General features: G+C 52.5%; 2 protein-coding genes across 5 annotated transcripts in view; both read left to right on the plus strand.

Moving 5' to 3' along the window:
- LOC133268295 (NADH-cytochrome b5 reductase-like) overlaps positions 1–18,154 on the plus strand; it is a 131,542-nt gene that overhangs the window by 74,281 nt on the left and 39,107 nt on the right. The gene's annotated exons all lie outside the window — the stretch shown is intronic.
- Positions 1–18,154, plus strand: part of SSBP3 (single stranded DNA binding protein 3) — a 55,188-nt gene that overhangs the window by 18,867 nt on the left and 18,167 nt on the right. For all 4 annotated transcript variants that reach the window (XM_061451203.1, XM_061451201.1, XM_061451205.1 and 1 more), the window contains exon 5: positions 17,433–17,522. In XM_061451203.1, coding sequence (XP_061307187.1) covers positions 17,433–17,522 — 90 coding nt within the window. The remainder of the gene's footprint in view (positions 1–17,432; positions 17,523–18,154) is intronic.

The raw sequence follows: 18,154 nt of genomic DNA on the forward strand, positions 1-18,154 counted from the left end.
ATGAGGAGCTGTAGGAACAAGGATATCGGGAGAGGCTGCCTTCAGTAGAGCATCTCTTGAGCAGTCTCGCTGTGGCAGCTTTCCTTCATCATCCATTATTTATTTGATCCTCTGCAAAACAAACTCGCTCGTCGGCACTGATTCTGATGACGGTGCTCATTTTACAAAAGAGGTAAAAGGAACTAGTTTTGTTCCCAGTCTAAAAGACTTCAACACAAAGGTGCGTTTCCCTGCCACCTTCTGCAGCTGTTTCAGCATCAGTGAAATGAAGCTGCAGGGGTTTAGGGTGGTGATGGAAATTCAGGAGTCTCAAATACTGAACTGTTGAGTGATGCTCTTCCTTGTTGATCCCCATCTTCCAGTGACCCACAGGGCTGTTTGCTGTGGCTGGACCAAGATGCTCCACTTCCCTTATATAGCTCACAGCTGAAGGTTTCTCCAGGGTTTGTGCAAGGAAAAGGGATGCTGTTGGGTGCATTTCCTCCCCATGCATGCTGTTGGAGGACGGTTCTACTTTATGGGTGTATGAACAACTGCATGCTTGGGGTTTGGGGGCCGTGGGGTGGTTTCCACAGGGTTATAGAGGATGTCCTCCCTGGTGGCTGAGCCAGCTCCGCTTTGCTTGCCCCACGTAAACTGGATCCGGAGTGATGGGCTGAGCACCAGGCTGGGAAGTTTGGAGGGAAGGAGGGAGGAGACGGCGCGTCGGAGCCGCGTTGTCAGGATGGAAATAACTGTCAGCCCCATTCAATCTGTCGCCTTGTTCCCGGGGGACAATTGCAAAACAGGATTACTGGTACTTAAAAATTCATAGAAAACGTTTCTTATCACAACGTCATAATTGTTATGACTCAGAAGAGTAGAACTGCCATTTTCCTGTGCCTCTTCCCCCCCCCCCCCCCTCACTTTTGTTGCATACTGAGTCCTTAGCTGCAGCTGCGGGATTGTCAGGGAGGAAAAAAAACCCACCCAACCCAACCCAAACCAGGGCGATGCTTTATTTTATGCTAACTGCTGCATTTGACTTGAAAATGATGTCCCACTGGGTCTCGTGGTCAGCGTATTACAACGTGATGGATGGCTGTCAGAGCGGCGGTGGCTGGCAGATTGCGATGGGTGGAGGAGAACAGATGCCCGGTGACTTCAGGGGCTTTAGTGGAGCCCGGGACTGAAGACTGGAAAACAAAAGCAGATGGGAGAGCTCTGCCTGGGATAACTATTCTTCTCCGGCCACGTGTCGGGGAGGGAAGCTCATCAGGCAGCCGTGTCCCTTCTGTGCTGCTCCTCAGCAGTGAGCTGGGCTGCTTGGTGAAGCCGTGGGTGAGCTCCACTTGACCCGAGGCCCGAGCCTACGTGCAGCCCATCACTGCGGGTCTCTGAAGGGCAACCTTGGAAAGAACAGCTTGCCTTGATGGCGTTTGCGCTTCGTTTGATGGTTCCTGTTAACCCTTGGCCCTACTGATGGATCCCAGGCAAGACCCGGGCAGGCTCCAGGGTTGCCCTTCTGGAGGGCAGTGTGTTGTGTGCTCTGCATCGTGTTTGTCTTTGTAGTTGTGCGGGACCATGTGGATTCGAGCCAAGGAGGTGGAAGGAGGAGTGAGCCTTTCCCCCGAGAGCCTGCTTTGAATATAGCCCTTTGAAGGCACCGTTTGCTCCCTGTCCCATCTCTCCTGCAAACTTTCCTACACTTCCTACCCCTGCAAGGGGCTTAGGAAAGATCCTGCCTTACCCAGTTTGTCCACTCACATCCGTATTTCCTCATCTCTCATTCCTTCGCTCTCCTTCAACCCCTCTGGTCCACCCAAACCTGGGCAACGTAGCCGCTGTCTTCCCAGCTGATGGTTCCTGGGCATTGCAGGGTTAATGGTGAAATTACATTTCACTGCTGTTTTTAAATTAATTGAATCATCAGTGTGGGTAACGGGAAGCAGTGGTATCATAATGTATTTGATATGGGTCTTTAAGTCAGCGTTTGCTGCGAAATCTAGAGCTCTAGATCTTGGTGGAAGCGATGGCTAACTGATATATTGCAGTTATGGCCACAGTACGAAGGCTCCTGCTACGTCTTAAAATGTTCAGGTCATAAAGTTGAGTCGGTTTATGATATGGCCATTTTCCCTGCGTGCTTCCCACGGTGCTCCTAGATCATGCTTGGAAAAGCCCTGCAGTTGGCAGGAGCCGGTGGTGCTCCCAGCTTGTCCCTCTGGGGAGGCACCAAACACGTATGAAGATGCCCTTTCGGGTGGCAGAGCAGCTTTGGGGTTTTGCTCCTGCCACTTCCTGAGGTTATTTCTGCTGGAACAAGCAGCCACGAGGGAAAACATCCCTTTTCCTCAGGGAAAACAGCAGAAACACTGATTTGCAGCATCCTCTGTGCTTTCCATACTGTGTCCCTGAGGTGGCTGCAGGACTTGCATTGGAGAGGAGAAACTACCCAAGCCAGGGGCCAGCATCCTCGTATGATGTTCCCACCATGCTGGGACAGAGCTCCTATGCAGGTGGTCAAATGGGCTCCTCTTATCTTTTATCTGGTCCAGCATGATGGGACAGCATCACAGCATGGTGCCTTGTGATGGACAGCAGCACACTGATGGGTTCTCTTTTCTCCAGCAGTAATGCAGGGCTGGTGTTAACTAAAAGGTAAACTTTCAGTGCATGTATTGTGGAGCTGCCTGCGGGTTTCCACCCATGCATGGTTCCTGCCTCCTTCCCCAGCAGCCTGGGCCTGCCTCTTGTCAGCTCCTTGCTCCGGAGATCACAGTTGTGCGGATGACCCCAGGTGCACCAGAGCAGCATACGGCCACGTTGTCAGCGTTGCCTTTGATGGCCAAAATCTCAAGGCTACTTAACCAAGTGAGACCTTTTAGGAGCTGCATTGACATGGATATTGATCTTCACCTTTAACTCTGCTTTGCCTGCTTGATGTCACCCAGGCTGGTGTTGTCAAGCAGGAGCACTCTGCAGGACCATGGCTGGCTTTGGGAGCAGGGTTTTGGGGAGACACCAGAAAACCTCAGTGCTGAAGGGCTTGTTCTGGTGCATTAGTTTAGATACTGTGTTAAGACTTGCTTATTATTTCTGCTAGTTATGTCTCTAATGAGGTGAGACGTGCCATATGTTGTCCATAGGGAGGGAGCACTGCAGGTGGGATGGGGGCTGGCACAGTGGGTAGATGCTACATGGAAGAGCTTCAGACTGCACCTCCATCTCCATGAGCCAAAGTGCCAGCTTATCCTTCCATGCCACAGGCATTGGTGCCCATGTCAGGCCATGGAGCTACCTGCCAGCAGCACCTTCTTGCTCTTCATCCACACTCCTCCAGTTCCCAGCTGTTTTTCCTACTGTTCTTCCTTTCCTTCTCTTACCCCAACAGCTTTTTGCTCCCAAAGGGAGCGATTTGGGGATCAGGGCCATGCAGCTCCTGTGCCCCCTCACGGGAGAAGCATCTCCAACCCCAATCTGAGCAGCCCAGGCAGGAGTTTGACACTAAACTGTATCCCAGTGGAGAAATATTTATTGGCGAGTCCTGAACTTCGTTTGAGCAAGGCTCTGCTGTTTAAACAATTGCTGGAGCCATAAGCCAGAAGCCCTTAATTATGGCTAATTATTTTCTGCGGTGAATCTATATGCAAGCTCATCAGCATGAGGTCTCCTCTGAAAGGCACCAGTTGCGTGTTCAGGCATCATCCAGCCTGGATGTCCCTAATAAAATCAGAGGCAGAAGTGTTGCTGCCAGCCCGGCTGCCTGACCAGGCAGGAGCCTGCCTGCCTGACTCCAGTGTCTTTAGAATCAGGGGGTCAGGTGTGTGGAGACTCCGTGGGCAGGCGGCTGGGGACCTGAGGACAAGCAAGAGCAAGACAGGAGCTGTTTGGGACTTGGACTTTAAACCCTGCGGCGTTCAGGGTTTGTTTAAAAAGCAGCTAGGTAAATATTTGTGAAGAGATTGGGATCCGGCTGTGGGGTCAGGCGGCGCGGTGCGGCCGTGTAGCCTGCTCTCCGGCCTCCCCTGCTCCCCATCCTTCCCATGGAGTGGCATGTCCATCCTCAGCCCTGTCCGGGGGATGGCAGGGGCAGTGCAGGGTGCTTGGCATCGTCACACAGGGCTCTTTACCCTAGGGTTTGGGGTCAAAACAGGTACAAAGAGGTCTGTGTGTTGGGAGCTACCAGTGTGATGCTTCGGTGGGATGTATCTAGGACAGTTCTCCTGGTGAGGCTGCACTGTGCATCCCAGGGATGTCTCTTCCATGCATCCCAGGGCATTTTTGGGGGTTGGTTTGGGATTAGGCTTTGTGCACTGAATCTTCCTGTTTGTGCATCCCTGCGGGAGGGCGGCAGTTTTGGGGTCTTGCTGGGGATGCGTAGGACCTTATAGAATCATAGAACAGTTAGGGTTGGAAAGGACCTTGAGATCATCCAGTTCCAGCCCCCCTGCCATGGGCAGGGATGCCTCACACTAAACCACTAAAGCAGCACTGTGGCTTGTTGACACCACTGGCTTGGGATGATGGCACAACAAGGACGGCAGGATGGGAGCATGGCACCGCAAGGGAGGCACGGCACGGCACAGCACAGCGCGGAGGGATGGGTCCAGGCTGCCTGTACACAGCATCTGTCAGCGCTGCTGCCTTCGCCCGCCCGGCCCCAGCCTCTTCCTCGTGGCACAGATGGTTTTAACACTTTCCTGGGCCTTTTTCTCTTCTATAATTAACTCTTGTTTGCAAGTGGGAAGACACTTCTTTCCTCTTGGCAGAGCCATCACACTCTCCTCAGCGGTGTGCTTTTTTAAAGCCATCGCGGATCTATCCCCCAACCGCAGTCTGTTGTTTTTACTAGGCTCTTTTATGGCTCTGGGCTGCCCCCCCCCCCTTTTCTCCTTTCCCCCCTTGCTCTTGCCCGGAGGTAAAATCCACAGGGATTGCAGGCGGAGGAGGCCCCAGCTCCGGGAGGGGAGTTAACGAATCTGGCCAAGACCATACAAAAGCCAATGCCGGTGCCCGGGGAGGGGGGAAGATGGAAAGGGGCCCTTCCCTGCACCAGGAGCCTTTGAAAACAGCCCCCTCCCAGCTTTGTGCGGCTTAGCAGGGTGCTGCCTACACAAAGGCCCCTCGTCCCTAACGTCGCTTCCATGCCATGGTCGGGAAGAGTTTTTCCCAGGAGAAGCTGGGTCTGCCTGTGGCTCCCTGTGGGTTTTGGGGGTGTTTTGCTCCCAGGGAGCAGCAGGCATCAGAGCCGGGAGGCTGTGGGATGCTGAGCTTTGGGGAATGGGGAGGGTTTGCTGTGGGGATTGGTCCCCATGGGCATGTGCCTGTGGAGAGGAGGGTGCTGTCAGGTCCATGCCACTGGTACAGACCCACCAGTGATGTGCCTGGGCTTGCATCGGGGTGTCGTGAGAGGGGAGTGGAGGAGCCACTGACATATGTCGAACGTGAGACGTTAAAGGAGAAAGAGAAAAAGCCCACCAGGAAGTTCCCATCAGCAGCTCACAGCCATGACCCCCGTGCCCATCCCCTCCCTCTCCTCATCATCCCCATGCATTGCTCCCGTTCTGCTCACCCGCTCTATCACCAGCGCTGCCAGTCCAAACAAGACCTTGCAGCGATGCTCAGCGCTCTCACATCGCTCCCTCCCCACTCTGCTGTTTGAAAGCCTGGGGCTAATTCTCCTTTTTCCCTCCTTGCTCTCAAGACTTGAAGTTTCCCTGCCTCCCGTGCTAGTTTATGGCAGGGTCAGGGGGAGGGGGGTTTGCCTGCTGGTTTTATAGGGTCCCTCCAGAGCCGGCTTCAAAAAGCTCCCAGTTCATAAATGGGGGGTTTTGTATTAACCGCCTGATTTTGACAGGGAGAGGTGCTCTTAGGAGTGAAATAGTTCGTGTGTTGTAAGCTTTAAGGGTAACACAGCTCGGAGTTTCATCCAACCGAACCGCAATGTGAACGTGCAGCAAAGAAAGAGTGGCTGAATCAATCAAACCCCACATTTTCCATCCGAAATCCACCCCTGACGTGCGCTTTGTCAGTTACGCAACTCCAGAGGGACTTTTCCACAGGGAAGCCCCACAGCTCAGCTCTGGCAGGACTCATGAAGCAATGTGGAGAGCTGCCGTTAAGGTAAATAGAACGTGGGGCCACTTTGGAGTGGGGTTTCCTGTCCCAGGCAGGGGTAGGTGAGGAAGAGCAGGGCTGGAGGCGAGGTGATGCAGTGAATTCCCTCCCGTCCTCTTCTCCTCCACGGCATGCTGAAATGGTTAAAATGCTCTGGAAATGAAACTCTTCCCATTCACCCTCCTCCTCCCCAAAAATTCCAGCCTACCAGCGAGGATCTGCTCCCCCTCCAAGCTGCCTTTTTTTTTGTCTGTGGAGCAAGCCACCAGTTCTTGGGAATGGCACTGAATTACAGGCTGGCTTACGTCAGATTTACTCCTCCTGTCCTTTGCTCTAGCTGCTCTATTAATTTCCAAATGCCTCAAGCAATTACCAGAGCTGGGAAACAGTATTTTTGGGGGGCAGCACCCACAAATAACTGCAATAAACCCTGATGTTGAAAAAGGGAGGAAGGAACAGACATGGGGGCTGCGCTTATCTGGGTTTAAAGAGTGCTTTAGTGTGGATTTTCATGAGAAACAGCATGTGTGCAGCAGTTGGGAGCATCTCCTGGGGGCTGAGGAGGGACTTGTGCTCTTTTCCAACTCATACACCGCTTTTGAGGTCCAAAGTGCTGTTCCCAAAGGATACGGGGTGCAGAGGGGCGGCAGCGGGTGCTTCCCGGGGGCAGGTTTGGGATATGAGGGCTCCATATGGCTGGAAGGGATTAGCCTGGAGGATTATATGAGTGGAGAGGAGGGGAAAGTTGCTGCAATCTCCACCTCCCCAAAACCCCTCATCTGTGACCCCTGGCAGATGCGCGGGGATGATTTCTGGGGACAGCCAGCACCGCTTTGGTGCCCCTGGAGCCGTGTCCCGGTCTCCGTGCTGCCGGGTTGGAGTGATGGTGGGATCCTGTGCCGGCTGGAGATGAGGAAAGCTGGGATTTTCCTCCTGCTGCCGCCTCACACCCACGTGTTGCATCCTCCATGGGTTTGACGTGTGTCCAACCTGAGCTGTTTGCTCAAGCTTTAAGCTTCCCCGGGGAGAGCGTCAGTGTGTTCCGTGCCGTGCCACGCTGCGCGGTCAAACCTGCTCCCCAGGGATGTGGAGTGCGGGATGTTGCACACATGGTGACCTTATCCATGGCTGTCCAGGGCTCAGGGAGGGCTGGCAGTGCTGCTGTGGGATGCAGGGGTGCAGGATGCTCTGCAGCTTCATATCATAGAATCGTTAGGGTTGGAAAGGACCTTAAGATCATCAAGTTCCAACCCCCCTGCCGTAGGCAGGGACACCTTACTCTAAATCATATCACCCAAGGCCTCGTCCAACCTGGCCTTGAACACTGCCAGGGATGGAGCATTCACAACCTCCCTGGGCAACCCATTCCAGTGCCTCACCACCCTAACAGGAAAGAATTTCCTCCTTATATCCAACCTAAACTTCCCCTGTTTAAGTTTTAACCCGTTACCCCTTGTCCTGTCACTACAGTCCCTAATGAAGGGTCCCTCTCCAGCATCCCTATAGGCCCCCTTCAGATACTGGAAGGCTGCTATGAGGTCTCGATGCAGCCTTCTCTTCTCCAGGCTGAACAGCCCCAGCTTTCTCAGCCTGTCTTCATACAGGAGGTGCTCCAGTCCCCTGATCATCCTCGTGGCCTCCTCTGGACTTGTTCCAACACTTCCATGTCCTTTTTATGTTGAGGACACCAGAACTGCACACAATGCTCCAGGTGAGGTCTCACAAGAGCAGAGTAGAGGGGCAGGATCACCTCCTTCTACCTGCTGGTCACGCTCCTTTCGATGTAGCCCAGGATACGGTTGCTTTCTGGGCTGCAAGCGCACACTGAAGGCGGCTCATGTTCATTTTCTCATCAACCAACACCCCCAAGTCCTTCTCCTCAGGGCTGCTCTGAATCTCTTCTCTGCCCAAATCTAGGCAGTAAAACACTATGGGTGCAGGATGCAAACACAGGATGCGGGATGCAGCTCCATCGCCCCACAGGACAACACTGCATGGATGCTGGGGTGCAGGATGCTTTGCAGCTCCTTTCTTAGGCAGCATTTCCATGTACATACATGGAGGGCAGAATATTTTTACCAGTTTTAAAACATCACCCTGGAAATTGTAGGAATGATGCTGAGGCGCTATGGCTTTTCTCCATGCATACCACTGAGGCATCACTGTGTTGCAAAACCCATCTTGCTTGGGAATGGGGTTTGCCGAAGGCTTTCCTCATGGCACATCGGTGTTGCTGTCCCAGCAAAGGCTCATAAAAGTCTGGGTTAGCTCTTGGAGCACAACCGCAGCCTCACAAAGGACTTCCAAGCCCATATTTGCTTCCTGGGAAGCATCAAGGGTACAGAAACCTGGTGGGCTTATCATGGCAATGCTCCCAGGATGGTGGGGGCTGTAGGCTGGGTGGTATAGGATGTGTCCTATAGGATGGGTGCTGTTTGGTGGATGGGGAGGACAAAAGCCATCATTGCTACTGAATACAGCAGTCCTTAAAATAACAGTTCCATCCATCCAGGTTAATTTAGGGCTCTGATAGAGTGGCCTGGGTCTGGCCACAGCGGTGCCTGCTGCTCCTGAGCAAAGTCCACTGGCTTCTTCCCCATCTGCCTCAGCAGGGTTTGCACGAGGTGCTGGACTTTGTACCCACGCAGCAAGTCACAGCCCTTGTTGAAGTCAGCTGCCACCTCCGCCTCAGTTTAAGGCATTTCCATCCCTCCACTGGCATATTTCATAGAAGATACTGTGCGGGGAAGACGCTACGAAGCACCTTCAAACATCAGCACAGCCACTTGGTTAAAAACAGTGATTTTTTGTTGCGGTTGTTAACCCACTGCTTTGTTAGAGACGGGGATTTGATTATTTATTTGGTTTTTAAAGGCTCGGTGTGGGAAAACTTCACAGATCAGCAGGCAAATCCATCAGGGGCCGCTGCAAGCGGGGACGGATGCTCGGCTGGCTCTTCAAAACCCGTCTGAACGCCTGCAGAAGGTTACAGCAGTGCTTCAGACGGGCTTTGTGTTATTACACGAAGATGGTGGCCATCAGCATCTTGTCAGGGACAGGCAGATGGCGTTCACCTGCTCCGGCCCAACTTCTTTTGCCCTTTGCCTTTGGTGTCGGGGAATAATACTGGGGCAGCTGCTAGCAGTAAAATAGGCTTAAGCAAATGGGATATTTTGGCATTCAAGTGCATGACAAGAATAGCAGTATTTGCATTAATTCCCTCCTCTCTTTTCCCTGCGGCGGGAGAGGATGGAGAAAACCGGGATGTTTTCCCCTGGGGCAGAGCCGGGTCCTGGTCTTCTCTGGCTGGACCAGGGGTGGGAAGTGCCGGGTGTCTGTGCTCCATCCCACAGCATCCCGCTGCCCAAACAATGGAAATGGATGTTTTTCCGAGGAGGTCACAGTGTTTCCCACTGTACTGCAAAGGCAAGCACCGGGAGGGGTTGGAATCTCACCCCTTTCCCTGGGTCTGGATGAGGGTTCTGGGCATCCAGCTCTTATCACTCACAGTTTATTTTGTATTCTTTTTGACATCAAGCAGCAACCGATGAGATGAGGGAGCTGAAACGTGAGGTGGCAAAAATAAATGGAACCCCCTAATATTTCCAGTCTGTGCCCATCTTCAATGTGGAAATCACTGCTGGGCACTGGATGTCTTTGGGGTGTTTCGAGGTGTGCTGACTAGTGGATGGGATGGGCAGTATCCCCGTTAGTTGTTAGTAAATCCTTTGGACACATTAAAACTATGGCTTTCCAAATACACATGGTGCAGCAGCCCAGCGTCTGTCCAAAGCTGTGGATTATATACTTTTTTCTCTTAAATTCGATTACCCGTTTAAATCTAGTTTTAATTCTAACCCCTTCCAAAATTCGCTTGGCAGTTTCAACCTGGAAGGAGGCAGAAGGCAGGGGAGCGGTGATGTGCACAGGCACTGGGAAGCAGAAATGCGGCTGCCTTGCTCCTCATCACCAAATTATTCCTTTAGTTTTTTAAGAGGGAAGCGGTGTTTTTCCTTAATCTCATCTTTTCACAGGCCACTAAAGGAGAGGATTTGATTTCAGCTGTGATAGTTAAGGTGAGGATGGAGGGTGAGCCAATGCACGTGGCGATGAGCATCCCACCATGCAGCCCCACTTAATTATACCTCAGCAGCAGCAGCACGAAGCGAGGGCTATCATGGAGAGTAAATTCCCATCTGCTTTAACTATCACAACTTTTGTAGGAGAAAACTCCAACAAATTACCTCTCCTGGCAGCTTTGCTTGCTGGGGCTATTTCCCTTTTGGTTTAGGAAATGATAATAGTTTTAAAACCTCTGAATTTCATTTGTAAGCTGATTTTGTGGATACATCAGGAGCAAATCCAGAGGGAAGCACCGAGTGTGCAGGGCAGGAGAAAACGCAGGTTGTTGGTGTGAGGAGGTGCACTGCAGCGGTGGCCCTTGGTAGGGCAGAGCATCCTGCACTGGTAGATGAGCAGTAGATTAATAGTCCTAAGCAATTGCATTATCTAATGAAAATTTTATCTAATTATTTTATATAACTTTTTTGGCAGGTGAGCCCTGAAATGGGTGGTATTGATTGCTGGAAAAGAGCCTGGCCTGTCTGTTGCAGGATTATTAGAGGAGACTTGATAGTAATTAATACCTGTGTATTTACAGCATTCTCCTGGCTGCTAATTGCCCGAGATCCATTTGAGCTGATAGGAAGCGAGGAAGGTTTGTGCACTGGTCTCAAGGTGTAGGCTGCACATGGGTCTTGTGCTGGGGAACGTGCCAGCACTGGGAGAGCCGGGACCTTTGGCTTTACCATCACTCCAAGCTGGGGATTGGGGGGAACTCACGGATGCCCGTCACAAAGCATCCCTAAATACCAGCGATGGGGTGCATCTGTGTACCCAAAGCACCGGAGCTCCTCTGCAAAGCCCTTCCTAAGTGAGGGGAAGCACTGCCACCAAGCCTGGCTTGACTTCCCAGAAGTTTCCCTTTGTAAACCCTCTCCATCCACACGCGTGTGCAAAACCGAGCCTAATTGCATTTAGTCTGGTTTACACCTCCCATGCTTTATTCCCCCCCCCACTTTTTTTCTCCCCCCCCCCCCCCCCCTTAATTCGGTTGCTGCGAAATGTTTGCAGCTCTGCCAAGTTATTTCCTTGGGATATATTTAGAGAATGCCAGCTCAGCAGAGCGCTGGGTGTTTGTGGAAGGATGTTTGTAAATGTTAGCAGGAACGCTGGCGGGCTGGCGGAGCAGATGTCCGCGAGATGCTACCAAGAGCCTTATTTACAAACTTGTAAATGACTGAAGGGGGTTTCCTTCCCGGGGATAAGGGGGACGCCGACTTAAGAGATTAAAATCCTATTGTTCCGTGGAGGACGGAGCTGCTGTCTCAGATTATCCTTTACAAGGAGGGGAAAAAAGCCCCGTATTAGCTTGAAACGCCATTCAACTGTTGTGCCTTTCTGGTTTTGAGCTCAGGGAAGATGCAGGGCTGGGGCTTGTTTCTTTCTTTTTAAAGGAGGGGGGAAGAAGCGTGACTGTTCATGGCTGGGATGTACGCTGGTGCTTTGTGTGCTGGGCGGCTTGCAGGTGATGTATTTAAAAGGAGCACAAGCAGCTTGTGCTGGCATAGAAGTATAATTAAGCTGAACTTGTACGCACAGCTTGGTGTCCCAGGGGAGCACGGTGATGGTGTTTGGGTGCTGTGGTGATACTGCTACAATAATCTGTTTTCTTATTTATATCTTCCTCTTGCCAATAAGCAAAGCTTCGGCCCGGTCTCCTTTCACCACCCTAAAATACACCAAAACTGGTTTGTCTCCTGGAGCATCCAGCCAAGTGGCTCACCACTGGATGGTCTCCCATGTGCCCCAAAAAACACCCTGAGAGGCTCTGCAAGCACCGTGGTTCTGAAGTGAGTGCCCGACGCTGGCACGTGGGCTGGAAATCATCCTCATCAGCTGCAGCGGGCTGGTGTTTTACTTCTTACCGTGCACATTGATGCAACACAGATGCTGTCACCGACCTGGGAACTGATGCAGGAGAGCATCTGAGGGCTTGGTCCAGAGGAAGCGGTTGGCGTGCCGTCCTCCCCAGCATTAATCGGGTTACAGCGAGGTGTGGGAGGGTTCTGTTATTAAATTGAAAACCTGGCTCTATAAGATGAAGGCAGCTTTAACGAGATGAAAAGGCTTAACCAGAGTCCAATTAAATTCCGCACTACCTGTTTACGCAGCCTGCTTAAGTCCTGACCCCGCACGCTGATTTCTTCCTTAGGCTCCAAAGCTTGTGCTCTAGGCACAAGAAATGAAATCAAAGGAAGGCAGATAGAGACCAGATCACCTACGTGTCCTGAGCATCCCGGAGGCAGCTGCCCTCGAGTGCCTTGTGCTGCTCCTGTTGCGGCTGCGAGGTGTGAGCCAGCAAATCGAATACCCAGCCCTCCTTAGTTTGGTTTTAGGTCTGTGCTGTGAAGATATTTCTGCTCTCCCCACCTCGCTGCTGGGTTGATGGAGGCTGGGTCATGAAGGGAGCATCCTCTCTGCTGCCTGCTGGTGCCTTGCACCGCTGTTTGGAGGTGAGCTTTATTAAGACAAAGTGGTGATGCTGAGGTGAGCTGCACCACTGCCTGTGCCACCCAAAGCTGCTCGCCCGCAGCGTGCGGTGGGGGGCACCAGCTTGTGCTTAACAACAGCAAATACCACTGATGGGATCCTGTTTTTCACAGTCAATAGAAACCGTCCCTTGTGTTGGTGAAGCGTGGTGCGTTGGGGTGGGTGGCAGGCTGGCTTGGGCCACCACACAGGATGTTGTCTTGCTGTGACACTGGGAGCCTTGCAGGATGGGGTGCAGCACCTTAGCCCGCTTTGAGATGCTGTTGGAGGTGGCTCAGGCGTGTCCAGCAGTGGGGATCATGGAATGGTTGGGGTTGGAAAGGACTTTAAGATCATCCAGTTCCGATCCCCCTGCATGGGCAGGGACACCTCACACTAAACCATATCACACAAGTCTCTGTCCAGCCTGGCCTTGAGCACTGCCAAGGCTGGAGCTTTCACCACTTCTCTGGGCAACCCATTCCAGTGCCTCACCACCCTTACAGTAAAGAACTTCTTCCTTAAATCCAGTCTAAACTTCCCCTGTTTACGTTTAAACCCGTTACCCTTTGTCCTATCGCTACGCTCCCTGGATGAGAAGGAAGAATCCTGCCGTGCAAACAGCGCATCCAAAAAGCTCCCCAGACCTTCCCTTCTTGCCTGCTGCCTTTCATTACCAGGGCTACCCTGGTGCTGGGGGCAGTGACACACCGCCTGGTGATGACTTCAGCCCATCATCTCTGCGCTGCCTGCTGCGGCTTTTCCGTTCAGCCCCCGAAACCCTCTGCACCTCCGTGGTGCCTCACAGCTCCTCTCGGGTCGAGCGTGCCGCAGGGCGGGGGGCAGGAAGCTGCTCGCCGCACCCTGCTCTGAGCAAACCCTCACAGAGACCTAAATCCTGCAGTAAATAAACAGCAGCTCCGGCCCGCGGCTCCTCCCGGGGCTGTGGGATGAGCCGAGGGGTGCTCCGGCACAGACAGCCTTGGGAAAGCACATCTGGGTCACGCCGAGATGCTGTTGGAGCACTCAGAATGCTCCAGGGACCGGGGAGCTGCTCAGTGCAGCTGCACCAGTGCCGCTTCCCTGCCACTCTTAAACACAATTAATACAGGGGAATAACCCGCTCTCTTCCTAAGGATTAGGTTAAGGAAACAAGATGGTTTTAATAGCCCTTTTACATCCTAAATAGATCTTAGCTGAAAAAACTAACTGGTTTTGCAGTGCAGCCAAACAGCACATATTTCCTTTTTATTTTGTCCCTGTTTCCCCCCCCCCCCCATAACCTGGTGCCAGAGGTCCTGCGTGAGCAAATCTGCTACTGGTAATTCAAGTGCCCAGCTCCTGGCTGTGCTGTTTTGTCCGCTTTCCATTGCCTCCTGACCTCCATCCTTCTTTATTTGCAAAGCTATACGTGCAGGCAGCGGTAATAAATCAATTAATGACTCTGATGAATCGTTTAATGGCTGACAAAATAACACTACAGTCAACAGCTTGGATCTCTACAGCAGTACCAGAAGATGCTGGTTGACTCAGGGTAGGGAGACGAAACAGAGACTGTTAGCTCAATTAGTGCAATTAGTGCGCGATTTAAAGGCTTAGACGGCATCTGCTGGCGTACCGAGCCGGTGTGTTAACTGAGAGCTTTGGTTTGGAAGTGAAACGCGGGGATCCAGATTGTCACCGCTCCGCTGGCTTCCACCAAAACAGGGGGGAAAAGCCAACGTATGTAGGGAACAATAAATACATATACATGTATGTGTGTGCATATAGCTGTAGGTGCGTGCTCCAGGAACACATAGATATTTATTCTCAGCGTGGAGCAAATCTGCCATCTAATAGAAGGCAAGCGAGCCGGCATGCTGGCTGGGCCAGAGCTATCCTTGCTCATCTCTGGCAGTGGTCTCCAGCGTGCTTTGGTGGAAGGAAATGCGGGAAATTTGGAAGGAAATCCAGTTTATGTGCCAATGGGGACCTCGGTGTGGCTGGGTGTGCTTGCTGGATGCACCAGCATGGACACGGAGCACACTTGGGCTTCATGCTCCTACACTGTGCCTGTGCTCCCCATCTCCTGCCGGCTTCCATGGCATCTCCACCTGTGCTTGTGCAGGGGAGGTTGGGGGTGTTTGGGTCGGGGCTTGGCAGTCAAATTCCAGCTGAAATCTCCAAAGTCCCTAAGAAGAGTTTCTGAGCCAGAAAGGTCGAAATAAGCCAGGTGATGGCAGATGGGAAGGCAAAAAAGTCCTGGTTTTTGGAAATGAGAGCTGGAAAGCCCCTGGGGTTAGAGCGCTTACCCTTGGGGATGGGGAAATGTATTCCCACTGCCTTTTTTTCCCCTTTTCCTTTCTTTTCTGGCGCATCCCAAGGGATTTGCGGCTTCGGCAGGGCTAAAGGTGCCTCGGGTGTTTACCTTAGCAGCGGGGCTGGGGAGGGGAATGAAAGAGAAGTAAAATGTCACTTCTCAGCCTCGTAAATCATTCATCAAGGGCTGACCAATCTGGCTCCCATCCTGCAGCGTGCTCGGGGCGCTTGTGGGCTTTTAATCCCCGAGTTCTGCCAAGCGCCACATGTGCGAGGAACTTCGGATCCCCATTGGCACCATGAAGGCATAGGTGAGGTTTTGGGGTGTTCAACACGGAAAAGCACTCCAGTTTTGTGGGAGAACGGGCATTGCCTTCAAGGCGTTCTTTGCCCTCCTTCCCTCCGCTCCGTGAGGCGGAGGGCAGCGTGTTTTCCCCTTGGCTCCCCCAAATCCACGTCTGTCTTCGCTCCTCCCCACTTGGGGATCCATTTTGCCTTGGGAGATTCCCCCAGCAAAGGATTATGGTGTGCTGGAAATCTCTTGAAACCATAAAATATCACCTTGGCAGCTTTATTGCAGCGCTTGCCGCCTTGGGAGAGAAGCGTTTTGCGTGATAGAGGGTTTAATAAAGGAAATTCCAAATGGGCTCACAGCAGTTTGGGGCTCGGTCTTATATATTTTTGCATTAAGAACCGTCATCTGCTTTGCAGAGAAACTGCAATATGTTCATGGCCTTGGATTAAGATTTGGTTTTACTTTTATAGCTGACCCACTTGGGGGGATGGAGGGAGGAGGAGAACTGGGTTCACTCCCTCTCCCGTCTATTTTTGCTGCCGTCTGATGTATAAAAAGAGCCTGGAATGGGCAGGCTTATTTTTCCTGCCAGGACTTTTCTTTATTAACTGTAAAAACACTCAGATCTGGCCTTTGCTGTGGATGTGGGGAAGGCTGCTTGGGATGCCTGCTTCAGGAACATGGGGGGAGTGTGGTGTGGGCTGTGCTGGGGGGCGCTCAGGACCCTGTAGGTGCAGGGGGACCCCAGTTATTTCACAGAGAGGGTCTCTTTTTGGGGAGCCAGCCTGTGCTGTCATCTCTGGCACTTGCAGCTCTGACGTGGTGGGGTGGGAGAAGGGACAGCTCATCCGGCGTGGTCCTGGCCTTCATCCCACATCCTGCATGCCGGCTGCTGCTGGAGAGCATGATGGAGGGGGGACAAGGGGTGGCCCCTGGGAACATGCAAGGCCTGATGCTTGTCCTCCGCAAGGCTTTCTGTTCTGGAATAGTGAGATTGCCAACCAAACGTGGGGTCCCACCTTGGCAAGCCTTAGTCCTTAATAACAATCCTTAATTATCCGGGCTGCCCAAGTCTTGTGGTTGTCACCGCATCGGATGTGGTGAGGGGCTGGGGCTGGCTCAGCTGCTGTCAGGACGCAGGGTTTGGTGGGGATAGGATGGTCCAAGCTTTGGGGTAGGACCAAGCGTGAGCAGGCTCATGTGAACCCCGTCTGTTGATGGGATTTCCTCAGTGGAAAATTCTCCCAATTTCTTTTATGGTGGATGCTTTCCCTCGGCCCTGCCATGTGGTTTTAGGTGTATAAGTCCATCGTAAAAGTCATGGAGGGTGTAGCTCAGTGATCCAAACCCAGCTAATAGCACCGAGCCTCCCTTGTAACTGCCCTGGGTAATGGTGATGGTTAAACCAGAGCACTTCAGCGGCACAGGTACTGCTCTGAACTCCAACAGGGATGTGTTGCAAGCAGAGGTCTTTAAGGAAGGATCTTTTTCTTACGTTCTCCTTCTGAGTAGGAGCTTCTCATCATTCCGGTGCTTTCCCAGTGCCTCCAGCTCCACAGCACAGCAAGGAAGTGCAAACAAATAGAGATGCTGAGCAGGGTGTCCTGGTACCTCGTGTCCTACCCCATCCCTCCTTTTCAGAGCTGGAGCCTCTCAGGTCGCTCATGCTGGGGAGGCAGGAGGGGAGTGTGACCCCACAGATGTGGTGCAGTGAATTTGGAAATCCATAATAAAACCTCGGCGTGCTGGTGAGGTCAGGGAAGCATCTTTTTCAGAGGACAGAACCAGCAAGCCTGTGCGGGTAAGAGAAGTACTCGAAAAGCTTGCAAACAGCTTGACATGGAGGATGAAGCTCCTTGGTGGATTAATGAAGCTAGATGCCTGGGTAAAGGAATAAATAAACCCTGGAATTATCGCCAGGTTTTGTGCAGCCATCTCCTCCGTGGGTGAATCGCAGAGGCCGGTGCCCCTCTGCTTGCTTCCTCATGGAGGAAAGATGCTCAGGGCATGGGCAGCGATGCTTGGGGCTCTGGAGGTAGGAAGCAAAGTGACTCATCGTGATGTGGCAGTAGAGACAGGCTTTTAGATGCGTTCTTCCCCTTAACTCCTAACTCATCCCACTGTGTTTGTCCTGGTTTTGTTCCTGCAGAGCGCAGCAGCCGCCCCGAGTCCCGTGCTTGGAAACATTCCCCCGAACGACGGGATGCCCGGGGGCCCCATCCCGCCCGGCTTCTTCCAGGTAGGCTCCCGCTCCTCCCGATGCTCCCCTCCACACCACGCACGTGTTTGCTTACGCTCTGGGTGTCAGCGCTGTTGTGCCTGTGTTTTTACCCCAAGGGGATGCTAGGGAAGCAGCATGCTGACCTGTGTGGGAATAACTCGTGTTCCGCTGCCCTTCCACGTTTGCTTTCTACTCTTTGTGGCCTTAAAGCAAATCTCTTCCGCGCTCGAAGAGGTTACTGTGTATTTACAACCAGTGTTTTTTTTCCAGAGCTGCTTGGTTTGTGTTTGGGTTGGGGTTGTGTTTGTTCTCCGGTCCTAACAGACGTGCATAATTGAAAACATTCTGGATTTTGATCCCTGAAACTTCTTCCCCCTCCTCTGGTTAACCGCTTGATTCTTTCCAAATGCAATCACTGGAAGCATTAACAAACCCTGGCTGTGGCTGCAGGCTCCAGCCAAATTCCCGCATGCCGTGGAGGCACCTTGTAAGCAAATACCTAGCAAAGTCCCCCAAATCCCCTCACTCCTTCCTTCTCCTGCGCCCAGCTCTGACCGAGGAGGGGGTAACATATGTTTGGAGTGATGCTGATGGAAAGGATCTCAATAAGGCCATAGGAAAGGAGTTTCCACATGTGAACTGTGGAGTTT

Source organism: Pezoporus flaviventris, unplaced genomic scaffold (assembly GCF_033815535.1).
Source record: "Pezoporus flaviventris isolate CSIRO_AGI_PZ_B2104156 unplaced genomic scaffold, CSIRO_AGI_Pfla_v1 ptg000013l, whole genome shotgun sequence".
Classification (NCBI taxonomy): domain Eukaryota; kingdom Metazoa; phylum Chordata; class Aves; order Psittaciformes; family Psittacidae; genus Pezoporus; species Pezoporus flaviventris.